Source organism: Anguilla anguilla, chromosome 8 (assembly GCF_013347855.1).
Source record: "Anguilla anguilla isolate fAngAng1 chromosome 8, fAngAng1.pri, whole genome shotgun sequence".
Classification (NCBI taxonomy): Eukaryota; Metazoa; Chordata; class Actinopteri; order Anguilliformes; family Anguillidae; genus Anguilla; species Anguilla anguilla.
In genome coordinates this window covers 48,571,060-48,587,732 of record NC_049208.1, presented here as the reverse complement: position 1 = coordinate 48,587,732, position 16,673 = coordinate 48,571,060, and the positions used below count along the sequence as shown (strand labels likewise).

General features: G+C 51.2%; 1 protein-coding gene across 3 annotated transcripts in view; it reads left to right on the top strand.

Annotated features, from left to right (window-relative positions):
* The window catches only part of arhgef1a (Rho guanine nucleotide exchange factor (GEF) 1a), an 81,100-nt gene extending 65,585 nt beyond the window's left edge, over positions 1-15,515 (top strand). For all 3 annotated transcript variants that reach the window (XM_035429843.1, XM_035429844.1, XM_035429845.1), the window contains 13 exons: positions 450-567; positions 2,724-2,972; positions 4,462-4,538; positions 4,807-4,979; positions 5,447-5,514; positions 8,246-8,434; positions 8,741-8,839; positions 9,125-9,174; positions 9,365-9,406; positions 9,808-9,858; positions 10,881-11,237; positions 11,821-12,028; positions 13,234-15,515. In XM_035429843.1, coding sequence (XP_035285734.1) covers positions 450-567; positions 2,724-2,972; positions 4,462-4,538; positions 4,807-4,979; positions 5,447-5,514; positions 8,246-8,434; positions 8,741-8,839; positions 9,125-9,174; positions 9,365-9,406; positions 9,808-9,858; positions 10,881-11,237; positions 11,821-12,028; positions 13,234-13,283 — 1,731 coding nt within the window. In that variant the 3' untranslated portion in view covers positions 13,284-15,515. The remainder of the gene's footprint in view (positions 1-449; positions 568-2,723; positions 2,973-4,461; positions 4,539-4,806; positions 4,980-5,446; positions 5,515-8,245; positions 8,435-8,740; positions 8,840-9,124; positions 9,175-9,364; positions 9,407-9,807; positions 9,859-10,880; positions 11,238-11,820; positions 12,029-13,233) is intronic.
* Positions 15,516-16,673: the final 1,158 nt, after the last annotated feature.

The window sequence follows — 16,673 nt, the reverse complement described above, 5'->3', positions numbered from 1 at the left end:
AGGGGGGGGGAGGTGTTCAGGAAATGAAGGATTGTGCGTTATTTTAGAAGGTATTCTTCTGCTGAATGTAACGGCCTGTGATAGTTCTGTGTACCGGACAGGGAGGACTAGACAGTCATTCTGAAGCTCGCTAGCATGGACGTGAGTGTTTGTTGATGTGTTTCACAGCCTAGAATAGAGCACATCCAAATATAAGGGTGTGATGTTTATTTCCCTTGACCCTGTAACAAATAGCTGATTTTAGAGTTAGCGTTCATCGTGGCCTGTTTCCCCCTTGAGTTGCTTTAAATTGCTGCTGTGATGGTGGGAGATTTCATGCAAACACGCTTATTATTTCCTTAGTGACATTCTGTCCTGGACTGTTTAGTTTCTGCGCGAGCTGTTAGTCTCCATGGATACGGCTGCGAACGTTCTAAGTGTCTCCTTCCCTCCTGCGTTGCTCCCGGCAGCGAGTGAGCCGCGGTCCCCTGCTGCGTCGCCATGGCATCCAGGAGTGCATCCTGCTGGTCACCCAGCGCATCACCAAGTACCCCGTCCTCATCCAGCGGATCCTGGACAACACCAAAGGTGGGTGGGTGGGTGGGGGAGCTGGGGGTGGGAGGGCGACCTGTCAGCACGTGATCCTGAACCCCCAAACCCCCTAACCTCCGCCAGCCGGTACACAGCCCCAAACCCCCAAACCTCTGTACCCCAAAACCCACAAACATCTGTACCCCAAAACCCACAAATCTCTGTACCCCAAAACCCCTAAACCTCAGTACACCCAAGCCCACTCCAGACAGCACACAGCCCCAAACCCCCAAACTTTCATACCGCAAAACCCCCAAACCTTCGTATCCCCAAACCCCCCAAACCTCTGTACAGCAAAACCCCCAAACCTCCATACCCGCAAACCTCGGCAGCCAGCACACGGCCCGAAACCCCCAAACCTCTGTACCCCAAAACCCCTAAACCCCTCACAGACAGCCTCATTCTTTAAATACCGTGCGCTGGAACTGCTCTGCCTGACAGCCTGGGGAAAGCGGACTGGTTCTGTTGTGAGTTTTTGCTGTACGTCTTGTGAAGCTCTTGTGTACAGTACAAAGCACTGCAGTGGGTTTATAGGGACGGGAATAAAATCACGCTATCTGCAGGCACATCTCTGTAATTCGTAGCTACCGTTAGGCATCCTGCATGTGTGTGTGTGTGTGTGTGTGTGTGTGTGTGCCTGAGTGTGTGCGTGCAGGCATTAGTGCGTGTGTGTGCTTGCGTGAGTGTGTGAATGTGGGCGTGCATGGAAGAGTGTGAGTGCATGCGTGTGGGTGAGTGTGTGCGTGAGTGTGTGAGCGCATGCATTAGTGCGTGTGCGTGAGTGTGTGCATGCGTGAGTGTGTGAGCGCATGCATTAGTGCGTGTGCGTGAGTGTGTGCATGCGTGTGGGTGAGTGTGTGCGTGAGTGTGTGAGCGCATGCATTAGTGCGTGTGCGTGAGTGTGTGCATGCGTGTGGGTGAGTGTGTGCGTGAGTGTGTGAGCGCATGCATTAGTGCGTGTGCGTGAGTGTGTGCATGCGTGTGTGGCGTGCATGCTTGTGAGCGTGTGTCCTGGGTACGCGCATGCATGCAGTAGAATGTGGCAAATGTCAGCTTTTATTTGGTATCCCGAATTGCGGAGTAAAAAAAAGTTGGGCTAGAAAGGTTTTTATTTATTTTTTTAAACAGCATTATGTATATTACAAATGGGCTATTGTGACATGAGTGCCAGTCAATAAAACATGTATGTAACATGTCTGTCGCCATGGAAACTGTCACTTATCAGTGGAGCACAATGTGTGGAAATGACTGGACTGTGAACTCGTCCTATTTATAGGAGTGGGTGAGATCCGTATTTAGGGCTTTTCACAGTGGAGACTGTCTGTGAGCAGCCTGCGTGCTAAGCAGTAATTACCTTAATCAGCACCCCCAGCTGGATGAGCACTGTAGTTAGGCTGCTCTGTTGGAGCAGCCTTCAACGGCAGCAATTCTTTGAATTCTCTCTCTCTCTCTCTTTCTCCCACTCTCTTTCCGTCTCTCCACCTGTGCCTCTCTCTCTCTGCCGTTCTTTTCGACCCTCCTCCTTTCCTGTTCTGTCGCCCTCTCCTTTTCTCCCTCCCACTCTCTCTCTCCGCCTCGCCCCTTCTCTCTGCCACCTTCTCTCGTTCCTTTTCTTCTCTTCTCCCCCTCTCTCTCCCTCCCCTCTACCTCTCGCCTGCCATCTCTTGCTCATTTTCAGTTTTGAGGTGCTTTTTATAGGCGTGACTTTTCTAAGCGAAGGTCACAAACGCGTTATGAGAATGCCATCAGGCTAAATCATTACAAATGTATGCACATATGTACGAATACATATGAAACAGTGGGGAAACTATGCGGTGCTGTGAATCATTGGAATGACTTGATGAATATTCTCTCTCCCCATTTCCTTCTCTCCCTCCCCCCTCTCTTCCTGTTTTCCTCTCTCTCCCTCTCTCCCTCCCTCACTCCCCCTTCTCCCACTCTCCCTCCCCCTCCCTCCCTCCTTCCTTCTCTGTCCCCCCTCCCTCTCCCCATCCCCTCTCTCTCCCTCCCTCCCTCTCTGTCCCCCACTCTCCCTGCCCCTCCTTCCCTGCCTCCCTCCCTCTCTCTCTCTCTCTTTCCCTCCCCCTCCCTGCCTCCCTGCCTCCCTCCCTCTCTCTCTCTCTCTCTCTCCCCCCCCCTCCTCCCTCCCTCAGGCTGTGAGGAAGAGGCCGCCTCCCTGTCCCAGGCCCTGGTTCTGATCCGGGAGCTCCTGAGCTCGGTGGACCAGCAGGTCCTGGAGCTGGAGCGGACGCAGCGGCTGCAGGAGCTGCGGGCGCGGCTGGACCCGCGGGCCCAGGCGGAGGTCCGGGGCGGGGGCGTGTTCCGAGGCGGGGAGCTCACCAGGAGGAGGCTCATCCACGAGGGGACCCTGCTGTGGAAGACGGGCGGGTCCCGGCTCAAAGGTGAGGGGGCGGAGCCACCCGTGTCGTCCGTCGCATCGGCGCAGTGCGCTGCACACACTAAGGCTGGAAACACACTTTGTTTAAATTACGCGTATGCAAGATGGCCGTCATGCGTATCCATGCGATTGGTACCTTGCATGGCAGCCTTTCACCGTTGTGAATGGGTGAATGAGAGGCATCAATTATAAAGTGCTTTGGATAAAAGCGCTATATAAATACAGTCCATTACCATTACCATTGTTCAGAGCGTCCTTTGTTCACGTCTTTGTTCACGCTGCATGTCCATAAGGTGCAATACCCTCGTAAACTGTGGGGGCAGTATACATTATAAGGCTAGTGACGTGACTGACGCTAGGAAGCCAGGGAGGAAGGCGGGATCATTTGAAGGGAAGCAATGACCTGCCCCCAGTGGAGGTACCTTTTAAACCTCCAGTCAGACAGAAAGTAAGGAAACGAGTATGTGAAAAATGCCACCCGGGATGCAGCCGCTTCACCTGCACGTAGCGCGAGATCGTTCAAGTGTGTTTCCAGTCTAACTCTAACGCACTGAATCACAGAAAATAAACAGACACAGCGCACAACATCACAGAAATGTACAGTACACATGCTACGCACTACATCACAGAAGTGTACCGTACACATGCTATGCACTACATCACAGAAATGTACAGTACACATGCTACGCACTACATCACAGAAGTGTACACATGCTACGCACTACATCACAGAACTGTACACATGCTACGTACTACATCACAGAACTGTACTCATGCTACGCACTACATCACAGAAATGTACACGTGCTACGCACTACATCACAGAAATGTACAGTACACATGCTACGCACTATATCACAGAAATGTACACATGCTACGCACTACATCACAGAAATGTACACATGCTACGCACTACATCACAGAACTGTACACATGCTACGCACTACATCACAGAAATGTACACATGCTATGCACTACATCACAGAACTGTACACATGCTACACACTACATCACAGAAATGTACACATCCTATGCACTGCATCAAATAAATATATACACTTAATGCACTAATTCAGAAATGTAAACGCAGTGCATGCAGTAATGCAGTAAATCAAGGAAATATGCACGCTTCGTAGACACTGTCTCCAAGTCTACACATTTGATGCTCTGCGTCTGGGAAAATGCACACACCGAAAGCAGTAAGTCACAGAAATACACACAATCCATACGGCGCATCAAGATAATGCACACACCTACCGCAACGCATCATAGAAATAAGACTTTAAGAGTTAAGTGCGCTCTTATTGATTTAATCTAAGCTGTGGGTGTTCACAGCTGTGTTTGTGTTTGATTACTGAAGCTGTGCACTTTAGAAAATACTTTTTCTGTGTGTGCCTGTGTCTGTGTATGCATGTGTATGTGTGTGTGTGTGTGCGTGTGTGTGTGTGTGTGTGTGTGTGTATGCGTGTGCGTGTGCGTGCGTGTGTGTATAGATGTGCAGGTCCTGCTGATGACGGACATCCTGGTGTTCTTGCAGGAGAAAGACCAGAAGTTCATCTTTCCCTCCTTAGTGAGTTTTACACCCCCCCCCCCCCAGTCCAATACAGTGCTAACCCCCCCACCATACCCCAAGCCCCCACCTCCCTTGGCCCCGTACAGCACTGTCTCTTCCAGTCCTTTCTTATTTCAATCACCGTAGCACCAAATAGCCACGTATCTTACACACATCAGGACTACAATGATGTGGTGACTCAGGTGTCTCCTCTGCACTGAAGCCTGCAGTGGGTACAGGATGAAGGCGTCCAATCTCCTCTCTCTGACTCCCTCCGTCTCTCCAGGACAAGTCCCCCGTGCTGTCCCTCAATAACCTGATAGTGCGGGACATAGCCAATCAGGAGCGGGGGATGTTCCTCATCAGTGACTCCACCCCCCCGGAGATGTACGAGCTGCACGCCGCCTCCAAGGACGACCGGAACACCTGGATGAGAGTCATTCAGCAGACCGTCAGCAGGTAGGATACACGCACGCACACACACACGCACGCACGCATGCACACACACGTACACGCACACGCGCACGCACGCACACACACACACACACGCGCGCACACACACACGTACACACACACGCACACACACACACGCACGCACACACACGTACACGCACACACGCACGCACACACACATGTACAAGCACACACACACACACACACATGTACAAGCACACACACACACACACACGCACACACACATACACGCACACACACACACACACACACACACACACACACACACACACACACGCACGCACGCACACACACAGACATGCACACACACATGTACACGTACACACACACACACACACACACACACGCATACACACATACACGCACACACACACACACACACACACACGCACGCACACACACACACACAGGGGTGCGTATCCATGGTTACGCTGTGTCCTGCCTCCCTGCAGCTGCCCCTCCAGAGAGGATTTCCCCCTGATTGAGACGGAGGACAAGGCCCTGCTGCGCAGACTCAGAGGTACTGAGACCCTGCCCTCACACTGCCCTCACACTGCCGTCACCCTGCCCTCACACTGCCGTCACCCTGCCCTCACACTGCCCTCACACTGCCGTCACCCTGCCCTCACACTGCCGTCACCCTGCCCTCACACTGCCGTCACCCTGCCCTCACACTGCCCTCACACTGCCGTCACCCTGCCCTCACACTGCCGTCACCCTGCCCTCACACTGCCGTCACACTGCCCTCACCCTCACCCTGCCCTCACACTGCCCTCACCCTGCCCTCACCCTCACCCTGCCCTCACACTGCCGTCACCCTCACCCTGCCCTCACTCTGCCCTCACCCTAACCCTGCTCTCACCCTCACCCTGCCCTCACTCTGCCCTCACACTGCCCTCACCCTCACTCTGCCCTCACACTGCCGTCACCCTCACCCTGCCCTCACTCTGCCCTCACACTGCCCTCACCCTCACTCTGCCCTCACACTGCCGTCACCCTCACCCTGCCCTCACACTGCCCTCACCCTGCCCTCACCCTCACCCTGCCCTCACACTGCCGTCACCCTCACCCTGCCCTCACTCTGCCCTCACCCTAACCCTGCCCTCACCCTCACCCTGCCTTCACTCTGCCCTCACCCTGCCCTCACTCTGCCCTCACACTGCCCTCACCCTCACTCTGCCCTCACACTGCCGTCACCCTCACCCTCACACTGCCCTCACACTGCCCTCACCCTAACCCTGCCCTCACTCTGCCGTCACTCTGCCCTCACCCTCACCCTGCCCTCACACTGCTGTCACCCTCACCCTGCCCTCACACTGCTGTCACCCTCACCCTGCCCTCACTCTGCCCTCACACTGCTGTCACACTGCCGTCACCCTGCCCTCACCCTCACTCTGTCCTCACACTGCCCTCACTCTGCCCTGCCCTCACACTGCCCTCACCCTCACCCTGCCCTCACCCTGCCCTCACTCTGTCCTCACCCTCACACTGCCCTCACTCTGTCCTCACCCTCACCCTGCCATCACTCTGCCCTCACCCTCACACTGCCCTCACACTGCCCTCACCCTCACCCTGCCCTCAGCCTCACTCTGCCCTCACCCTCACCTCACTCTGCCCTCACCCTGCCCTCACCCTGTCCTCACCCTCACCCTGCCATCACTCTGCCCTCACCCTCACACTGCCCTCACACTGCCCTCACCCTGCCCTCACCCCCACCCTGCCCTCAGCCTCACTCTGCCCTCACCCTCACCCTGCCGTCACTCTACACACACTTTCCAGACTTTGTGCTCTCGTCCAACCATCTCCTGATACTTCTATCGCTCCCCTCTCTCAGACCCTCTATCCCTTTCTCCTCTCTCCTCTCTCATGTCTACCACATTCTGTCCCTCTCTCCTCCTAGTTTCTCTCTCCCCCTTTCTCTCTCTGTCCTTGTCTGTTGCCTCTTTCTGTCCATTTCCGTTGCTCTCTCCTCCTCTTTCTCTACCCGTGCCGCTGTATCTGTTCATTTGCATTTTTAATGTTCAGTTTGTTTTCCCTGCATAAGAACCTGAGATAAAGTGAAGGAGAAAAAGAGGGCCATAACTAAAATCACACCACCGCTCTCGCACGCACAGCTCCTCTCCTCTCCTCTCCTCTCAGGCCGGAGACGGATTCCAGCCGTCTCTCCCTCCCCCCTTTCTCTCTCTCCCGCCCCCCTCCTCCGTCTCTCGCCCCGGGCTTAATTACGATCGGCGAGCTGCGCCTCGCTCGCGCCTACGCCCCCCCCCCCCCCGCCCCAGGAAAGTTTCCCCCGCGCGGCTGTTTCACGCGAACGCGGCTCGATCAGAACCCGCGAGGACCGCGTCCGCCGCTCGGGAGCTCCGGCGTCTCGGGGCGGCTCAGCGCGAAAACGCTAACGGCAAAGCGCCGCTCTTTGTTTCGTTTGTTTTGTTTTTTGTTTGCGGCCAGCAAATGAGCCAGTTTTGTGCGGGCAGAACGACCTGCCACAGAAACGAATAAGGCTATTTAAAAACGTTTAAAAAAAAATGGACGAAGCCTGTAAACGAAACGATGACGTCCGCCAATTAAAGTGCGCTAAAATAAAAAAAGGCGACGCGTCGGTCGAGAGTAGCTGATCACTGCGCGTTTATAAATACGCCGAGAGCGGGGGGGGTCATGTGACTCATAAACCTGGCCCCGCTCCTCTAATGCGATTTCTGCAGTTTTTATCAGCACATTATCTTCTGCAGTGCATTATGGGAAAGATCTCTCTCGATGAATCCGTGTGCCTGCACGCACAGAGCAGGTACAGCCTGTTTCCAGCCCGGTCACATGCACGATTTCATTTACTCATTTAGCAGAAGCTCTTATCAGGGGCGTCTGAAAGTAGCACATAGTGCGTAATGAACATTTCAGTGTGCATGAAAGGCCAAACTGAAGGGGAGATACTCTCTCCCTCTCTCTCTCTCTCTCTCTCTCACTCTCCCTCTCTCTCTCACTTTTTCTCTATCTCTTTTTCTCTCAGTATATCTCAATTCTCAGTTGAATTCAATTCAAATTGAGTTTTATTGTCCTGATAAATAATTGTTGTGGCCAAAGCCGAATTATGAGGTTAACAAACAGAAATATACGAAAACAATAAATAACAATTATTTAAATATATATTAAATGTTGACATGAATTATATATAATGGTGTCTCATTGTCTCTCTCCCTCCATCCCTCCATCCCGCTTTGTCCCTCCCTCTCCTTCCCTCTCTCCCTCCCTCCCAGCTGATATCCAGCAGAAGGATCGGGAGGTGCTGGAGCTGCTGCAGGAGAGGGTGACCCTCTTCTCCGACCTGGCGGAGGTCACGGGGGGTCAGGAGGTCACGCTGCCCCCCAGCTCCCGAAACCTGTTCCGGGCCGACACCCCCCAGGCCCCCCGCGGGGAGCGGCTGCTGACGGACGCCATCGCAGAGGGTACGCTCGCTCGCACGGGCTGGGGGGGTTAGCGTTAAGGTTCACCCCAAAGAACGAAATCTCACCAGGAGTCGTCTATGTCCTAATGCTTAGCATGGCTTAACCTGCTAACTACCAAACAAATACAAACAAACAGATGTGTAAGGGGAAGCATGGAAAAAAAAAAATTATATCTATATTTCAAAATTATAAAACTAAAATGAAATTTGAATTTAAAAACCTGAGAAATGGGGTTGGGGAAAGGGGGCTGTTTTCGCTGACAGTGTGGATCAGTGATTCTCTTTCTCTCTCTCTGGCGCCCCCTAGTGGACCGGCTGAGCGAGCTGCTGCTGGGATCCAGCCTGGAGCCGCCGCCGTCCAGGGGCTCCAACGGGCGGAAGAAGCACCGGGGGGCGCTGTTCATCAGTGAGTGTCCGTCCGGGGGCGCCGGGAATGCTGGGATAGCCGCCGCCGCCGCCGTCGTCTTCTTCATTTCCTGTCTCTGCTCCGTGCCGCACCGTTCTTTCCTTTGGGGTGGGGTGGGGGGGGGGGAATGTGACATCAGCCAGGACACCGAGCTCTGGCAAACTCTTAATTTCCCAAACGGACTCTTGGACGCGGCGGATTAGACAATTTTAACGTAGCTGCGACGATTCGCCTCACTGACGCGTCCGTTTCTCTTCTCCTCTCTCTCTCTCTCTCTCTGTGCAGACGGGCAGGAGATATCCTTCAACGGAACGCACGACAGCCCGGCGTCGAAGGTAAGGGAGGGCGGGACGGACGGGCGGACGGACGGACGGACGTGGGCTGCGTACTGGGGACAGACAGACGGACTCATTAGTGGCAGCTGCGGCAGTAGCACCTGTTCTGTAAAGCTCTCTGTTCGCGTGTGACATGGACGTTCACTTAGGGACGTTTGATTAAATGTGACGTTTCTCTTGACTCCTGTAGGACAGAAATGGGAATCAGCTGGAGGACAGATCCCTAAACGAAGTACGTTCCCCTCTTCTACCCAACTACTGCACCCGTGCTACCGCATGTAAATCAGACCTGGGTCAAATTCGTATTTGTTTTGGATTCAAATGCTTTTCTACGCTTTACTGATCTTGTCTGGCGTATTGGAACCAATGGAATACTCTCAAAAAGTGCAAACCCCGCCTTCTGGTCATATTGGCAGGCTTAATTACTCCAGGCAAGATCAATAGAGCACAGAAAAGTATTTGAATCCTGAGCAAATACATTATTGACCCGGGTCTGATCTAAATATAATAATAATGCATTGGAGTTTCAACAGAAAACGGAAATATCTGTGATTTCAGTACCGTTGTCTGTATGGTTATGAGTGTCGTTATACTGACTGTGCATGTGTGTGTGTGTGTGTGTGTGTGTTTCAGGAGGTGTGTCAGAGGCTGGTGAACCTCAGTGTTCAGCTCCATGCGCTGCAGGTGAGTCATCGTACCGGTGCGGGTATATTTAGGCACACACCGATGCATATTAATACACTTCCTCATTCCAAGTTATTACAGAAGCCTGTCGTAATCTACATTCAGAGAAAGAGCATTGAAACTCAGAGCACATATATTAAGCCCCGTCTCCCTGGAAACGCCGTGGTTTCCGCGCTTCCCACTCAGACTCACCCCGTTCTGAAGTGTGTCCTCCGCCAAGACTGCACCGCCGGCCAATCCCGTCCCGGGATCGGCCCCTATTGTGACATCATCGGACGCCTCGCATTTTGGAACTCTGGAACAATTAAACTGAAAGCGCGATCCCCGCCCCCCCTCTCCCCGCCCCCCCCCTCTCCCCGCCATTACACGCTGGATAATTGCGCGCTTCTCGGCACCGATTCTATTGCGTGCAGTTTGTCCCCCGTGTTAATTTTTTACGTGCTCCAGGTTTATGCTCACGCTGGGTAGGAAATTCATTTTCCCTCAAGTGGATGATTGTTTGGTTGTTTGGGTGGGTGCGATGAGAAATGCGCGCTCCTCTACGCTGTCAGTAACGCACAGAAGCGCTGCCTCTCGATTCGTCATTAACGTTCTGACACCCTTGTGCATTCCTTGTTACGGAAATAAAATCCGGACTCGTCGTTGCTCGTGTGACTTCGTCAGTCTCTTCTTTTCTCTCTCTCTCTCTCTCCCCCTGTCTCCATCTCTCCCCTCTCTCTCTCGCTCCCCCTGTCTCTATCTCTCCCCTCTCTCTCTCTCTCCCCCTGTCTCCATCTCTTCCTCTGCTTGATTTAAACACAGTTAACAGCGCATGTATAAATGGTTCAGTGAATGTAAAAAAATGTGTGTGTTTAGGAGGGGGGCCTTGCATGTATGTATGAGGGGGGGGTTGTCATTTCTTCTATTGAAATGTCTTGTATATTTTGACTTTTAACTGCAAAGGCTGTGCCCGTGAAGGACTAGTTAAAAGTCTCTCTCTCTCCCTCTCTCTCCCTCCCTCCCTCTCTCTCTCTCTCTCTCAGGGGGTAGTGATCCGGCAGGACTCCGTTCTGGAGCTCTGCCTCAGAGAGCGCCCCGTCTCGACAGGGGGCCCCACGGCGCCGCCGGCCCCGCTGGCCCCCCTGACCTCCACGCCGGCCAGGCTGTGCCGCTCGCTGTCACGTGACGCGGGCCTGGACGCCAGCGCGGGGGCGGCCATCGGGGACCTGGCCATGCTCCAGCGGCAGCACAGCCTCCTGCAGGAGGAGCTGGCCCGGCTCCGGGCCTCCGAGGCCCGGCTGCGGGACAGCGAGAGGGCCCGGGCCCTGCTGGAGCAGCAGCTGAGGGACGCCGCGCCGCTGCCCCCGGTGGACGCCGCTGGCGTTGCGGCCACGCAGCAGGTCAGTTTCCGGGCCCCGGGGTTCCGGGTTTCTGCGTGTCCGCGCCGGTGCCGCCCGACCATGTGACCTGGAGGGCCGAGAGCGTGCAGGCTTCCGTTTCCAGCCAATCGCCGAACCTGCTGATTTCACCAATTAGCTCCCTCCTCGCTGGTTTAAAGTGAAACCCGCAGGTGCAGCGATTGGCTGGAATGTAAACCTGGGGTACTCCCTGCCCTCCGAGGCACACGATTGGACACCACTGATTTGCACTCACAGTTATGTATTTAGCAGACTTATACAGAGCAGCTAACTACACAGTGCGTCCAATGAGGTTGCGCGTACACCAGCGCAGATACAGAAACTGCTGTGAATGGGAGTATCATTATCGCTAATTCAGAGCTTCAGTTGGAAATGTTACATAAATGCTGCTCTCGTGGGTCATTGATATTCTCTAAGCGCGAATGGGAACGGAGGAGATGACTCATCCAGGTAATTAACAGATCAGCGCCCCTACGTTTTATCTGTGCACGACTTCATCCTGAGCCAGCAGCATAGGCACCCTCCCTCTTACCTGACTCCGCCCCTCCCCCCCCCCCCCCCCCAGCAGGCTCCGCCTCCCCAGCGCAGGGGAAGCAAGTCCGATCCCGGCCCCGTCGCCCCGTTGGCCAGCCAAGAGTCGGCGGACCAATCGGACGGCCCGCAGGAGGGCAGCGACGCGGAGGCGAACTCGGACGAGGAGGGAGAGGAAGCGGAGGTCGACGTGGAGACGGAAGAGGACGTCAGGGTTTCGCCCCGGTCCGACAGCCCCAGAGGTCCGCCCCCCCCCCCCCGACAGTGACACGTGACACCTGTCAATCAGAAGTTCTGTTTCTGTACGCAGAAATTACACACAGTCACCCCTGAACAAAGTGCAATATACTGCCAATATATATGGGAAAGACTTGTATCATGAAGATCAGAAGATATATTACAACCATTCACAGTATGTGGTAAATGTCAATATAAAGTAAAATGTCTTTTTTAATGTTTTGGGTTTTTTAAAACAAAAAAGACACATTCACAATATACGGGACAAAAAATAACATAAGACTGAAATATATTTATCATTATATTTTCTATTTTTTTAAAAGTCCATATATTTGCGGTGTATATGAAGTATATTGCATTTCCATAGTATAGGATATAACAGATATTTAGTGCAGTACAGGGCTCTGGAGAGTGGCAGAGTGTGCTGGTTTTCGTAGATATACAGCACGTCATTGGTCAGTTTAAGAGGTTGATTACAGTTAACTGGTGTCACCCTGTATCTGGGCTCTGAATCGTTTGGCTGTTTGAAGTTTTAGAACATTGAGCAGCAGACCCTGCGGCTCTCCAGGATCTGGAGAGCGCTGGTCTGTGAGATCCACACCGTAGATACCAACACGCTGTTTTTACCTAACACATGTTGAGCTTGAGCTTCGAACACACACACACACACACACACACGTATCTGTCTGCCTGTCTGTCTGACTGACTGTCTGACTGTCTGTCTGTATGCCCTGTCAGCGGGCTGTGTCAGTGTGTACTGGGATTGTGTGGGAGGGCCTGAAGGTGCTGTCCATCTCTTGCCTGCCCCCTCTGTGTTTGATATGTGGGTGGAAAACGTGCAGAGCCAGATTCTCTCTCCCTCTACCTCCACACCACCTCTCTCTCTCTCTCAATCTCTCCCTCACTCTCTCTCTGTTTCTCTCTCTTGCTCTTCCTCTATGTTTCTCTCTCTCTCTCGCTCTCTCTCTCTCTCTCTGACTCTTTATCTTTCTCTCCCTCTCCCATTCGCTCTTCCTTTCTGTCTGTCATGCTGAGTGAGGAGTTCTACAGCACAGATGGATTATGGGTAGTGGCGGATGATTGGACTGGACGAAAGGGGGAAATTCTGAGTTTTTAAAAACCTCCACGCTCTCTGCGGCGGTGTGAGCCTTCGCAGGGGAGAACCACTAACGCTGCGTCTCTCTCTCTCTCTCTCTCTCTCTCCCTCCAGATCTCCAGGACATTCCGGAGGAGAGCGAGAGTGGGGCGGAGCCACGGTAGTCTGGAGGCGGGGTTTTCTATGCCGCTACCGCCCCACCCCCCGGAGCTAGCCACGTTGGGGGCACACAACCCCTGGAGCTGGGCCAGACCGAAAAAATAAGACTTTACAGAGAGACTAAGCCCATTCAATACACTGATTGGTCTTCCTCTGTGTACATACAAATATGCTGTTTTTTCATGTGTGTGTGTGTGTACACACACACACACATACACACACACATGTATATAGTGTCTTTCTGTGTCATACAGAAAACCTTGGATGTGGGGGGAAAAAGGTCATTCTCAGGAACAGGAAGTTTTTTTTGACAAATTATGTTATGTGCCAGCGAAGTATCATGGTTTAATCACGTGGAGCTTTCAACCAGTTTTACTAGTTATGAGATATTTACAGTCCATAGAGCTGGAGGAATTCTTTTTATGGGGAACAAAAAGACATAAAAATGGACATGCAAGGATTTTGTGTGACACCAACAATATAAATATAAATATTCATGTACATGTAAAACTATGAGGTATTGTACTGTAGTTCATGATTAATTATGTTATTTGATTTTGTAGAAAATGTGTTTTTGTTTGTCCACTCCGCCCCTCAGCACTCTCCTTTTAAATGAGAGAGAGAGCAAGCGAAGCAGAGTAGGCGGAGTCAGATAAGAGTGACAGCACAGATAGGGCCCTGTGATTGGCTGACGGGGCTGCTGACATTATGGCCTCTATTCAATCGACATTTGTCCTTAACTCTGACTCGTGAGCCAGTGAAAGCACTGTACTTTTTCTTCTCATCAAACTCGGTTTTATTTGCGAGCTGGTTTTGAGTGACAGCTGAACTTAACCAACCTCGTGTTTACAACGAAGAAGAAAAAAAAAAGAAAATGGTTCTCGCTTCTGATAGTTAGTCTGATAAGTTAGTTAATCTGTTAACGGACGTCTAAGGGCAATTGTGGATCGAATCCCGGGGAATGTGCCACAGCGATGAGCGTGTGACACGGCATCACCCCGGTATGGTCTGGGTTCTAACCTATCCAGGTCCACTGCACTCTGACTCGTACAGAAGCACAGCTGACTGAACTCTAGGGGACAGAAATGAGGTTTATGGGGGGAGAGGTGGTCAAATGTACTGTATACACACATTTGAGAACTCTGAAATACCCCCCCTCCTCTCTCTATCCCTCATGCTCCTCTTGCTAAACACTTGAATTCCCCCCCCCCTCCTCATACATGTTTTTACAGATTTTTTACATTTTAAACCTATTTAAATTTTAATTGGCGAGGAGGAAGTTGGTCGGGGGGCTGGGGTGGATGGGCATTCAAGGAGCTGTTCACAATTCTGTGGGAGAATTTTTCAGAAATGTAACCAAAGATGATTATTATTTGGGGAGGCGTGTGGGGTTGGGGGTGGGGGGGTCCTGTCATTACTGTTGCAAAGGGAATGGAACCGTACGCAGTGACGGCTGTCTTCTTTAAGATAAAAGCCTTAAATTACAGACGCGCTGTATGCCAGCATAGGCACAGCATGCAGTCTTAATAGTCTTCTGACTGGTTCTGAAGCGCTGCCCGTAGTTGAGTGACGTGGAAGATAGCAGAACATTCTGCTGTCACAGAACCGAAGCACTCTGAGCTTCAGGAGCTGAAGCTGGCGTCCGCTCGGCGTCGCCCGGTTTATCCGGACAACTCGACATCCGGGGGGCACTAGGCCCTTTGTGAAAACTCCCATTTTATTTGTACTATGACATCATCAGAGTGAGACGAGTATGAGTTTCCAGTGACATTCTGTGTCAGCCCATTTCAAGCTGGTACTATGACATCATCAGAGTGAGACCAGTACGAGTTTCCAGTGACATTCTGTGTCTGCCCATTTCAAGCTGGTTTCCATGACCAGACCCAAAGGCATTAGAAGGTAACTAGTGAGAGTAAGCTTCATGTATTTAATAAAAAGACTGCCATTCATTCTGAACAGTGGAGAGGACACACAGTAGTTAAACTGGATTTATTTACCGTTTCCTCATGTAAACCACAGAAGAGACCACAATAGTGCTTTTTTTTCTATTATATATTATATATAAAGTATGTATTTGTGTATAAATGTTGACCGTTTTCTTTAAAAAGAAGCAAGAAAAAAAGACACAAAATGTTGAATTTTTTGTTGTAATTCTGTTTTGATTTTTAATTTGTATGTAATTTGGCTGACCGTCATTTGGCTGGCTTTCAATCTGTCTATAAATCTGGCTGAACGGAGTTGGGACTTTATTGTTTAATTATTTAATTTTCCAATAATTGGTGGTATGGGGAGGGGGAGTGGTTGGGGGTGGGGGCGAGCGGTGTCTGCCACTCTTATGTGTAACTTGCTTCAAGTGACCGAGCGTGTGCTGGACCAGAGACACAATGTTATCATTTTGCTAGTATACAGCACCACAGCGCCCCCGTGTGTACACTTTCATTTCACACTGTTTGCCATTTAGCAGACCGTGCTTAAACCCAGACTTTCACTGCACTCACTTCATTATACAGAGTCCGTTTATTTAGTTATTTAGTACATTTTTTTTAAGTACTTTGCTTAACGGTACCACAGTGGAGTGAGTCCAGTTTCCTAACTGTTATACTTTATTGCCGCCCTGCACCCTTGTATAAAAATTATATTTGCATCAAAAAGTACACAGGATATTTACAACGCTTGTTTCAGGCCTTCTTGGTTTAAATGATTTAACTTTAAGATGTCACCAAGTAAACAAAACTGAAGTATGCATAACTTCCTGAGAAACTATGTACTGTAATCAGATGCGCATTCATTTTGTCTGGTAACTGGTAAAATAATAATAATAATTCAGTGATTATCACTCCGATTAGATTGGTTTACCGATGTTTTTGTAGCTGTGTTGTAGATCTGCGGTTGGTTCTGTAGTGGTCTACAATAATGAAAGGCATAATTGCTGCATCTGATCTTGACATGTATTTATCATACATCAAAAGTGTCAGAGGGGTCATTTTCCGCCTGAGAAATAATATGACAGTACACGTACCCCCCCCCCCCCCCCTTCAAAAAGAACAGATCTGTGCTTTAATCTCACGAAGCCTTAGTATCTTAGATGTAACCAACCCTTGTCACCATTCACCAGACCCGAGATGAAAAGTCTTTGACCACTTTAAACTTATGCTAGTGTCACTATAGCGGCTGACTGACGTACTGAAACGACTTCAAAGTAGTACCCTTCATTTACGTGGGATTAAACAGGTTTGCCCCCGGCGCACCTTAAAAACAGCTTCTAATCCCACCGCTGATTCCACTTACACCTATTAAAACTCAATTTTTCACACATTTCATGTTACCATACATTTCCAGTGTTAAGTCAATCAGGGTATCTACTTTATTTCCATAAGAGGGCATTTCAAAATAAA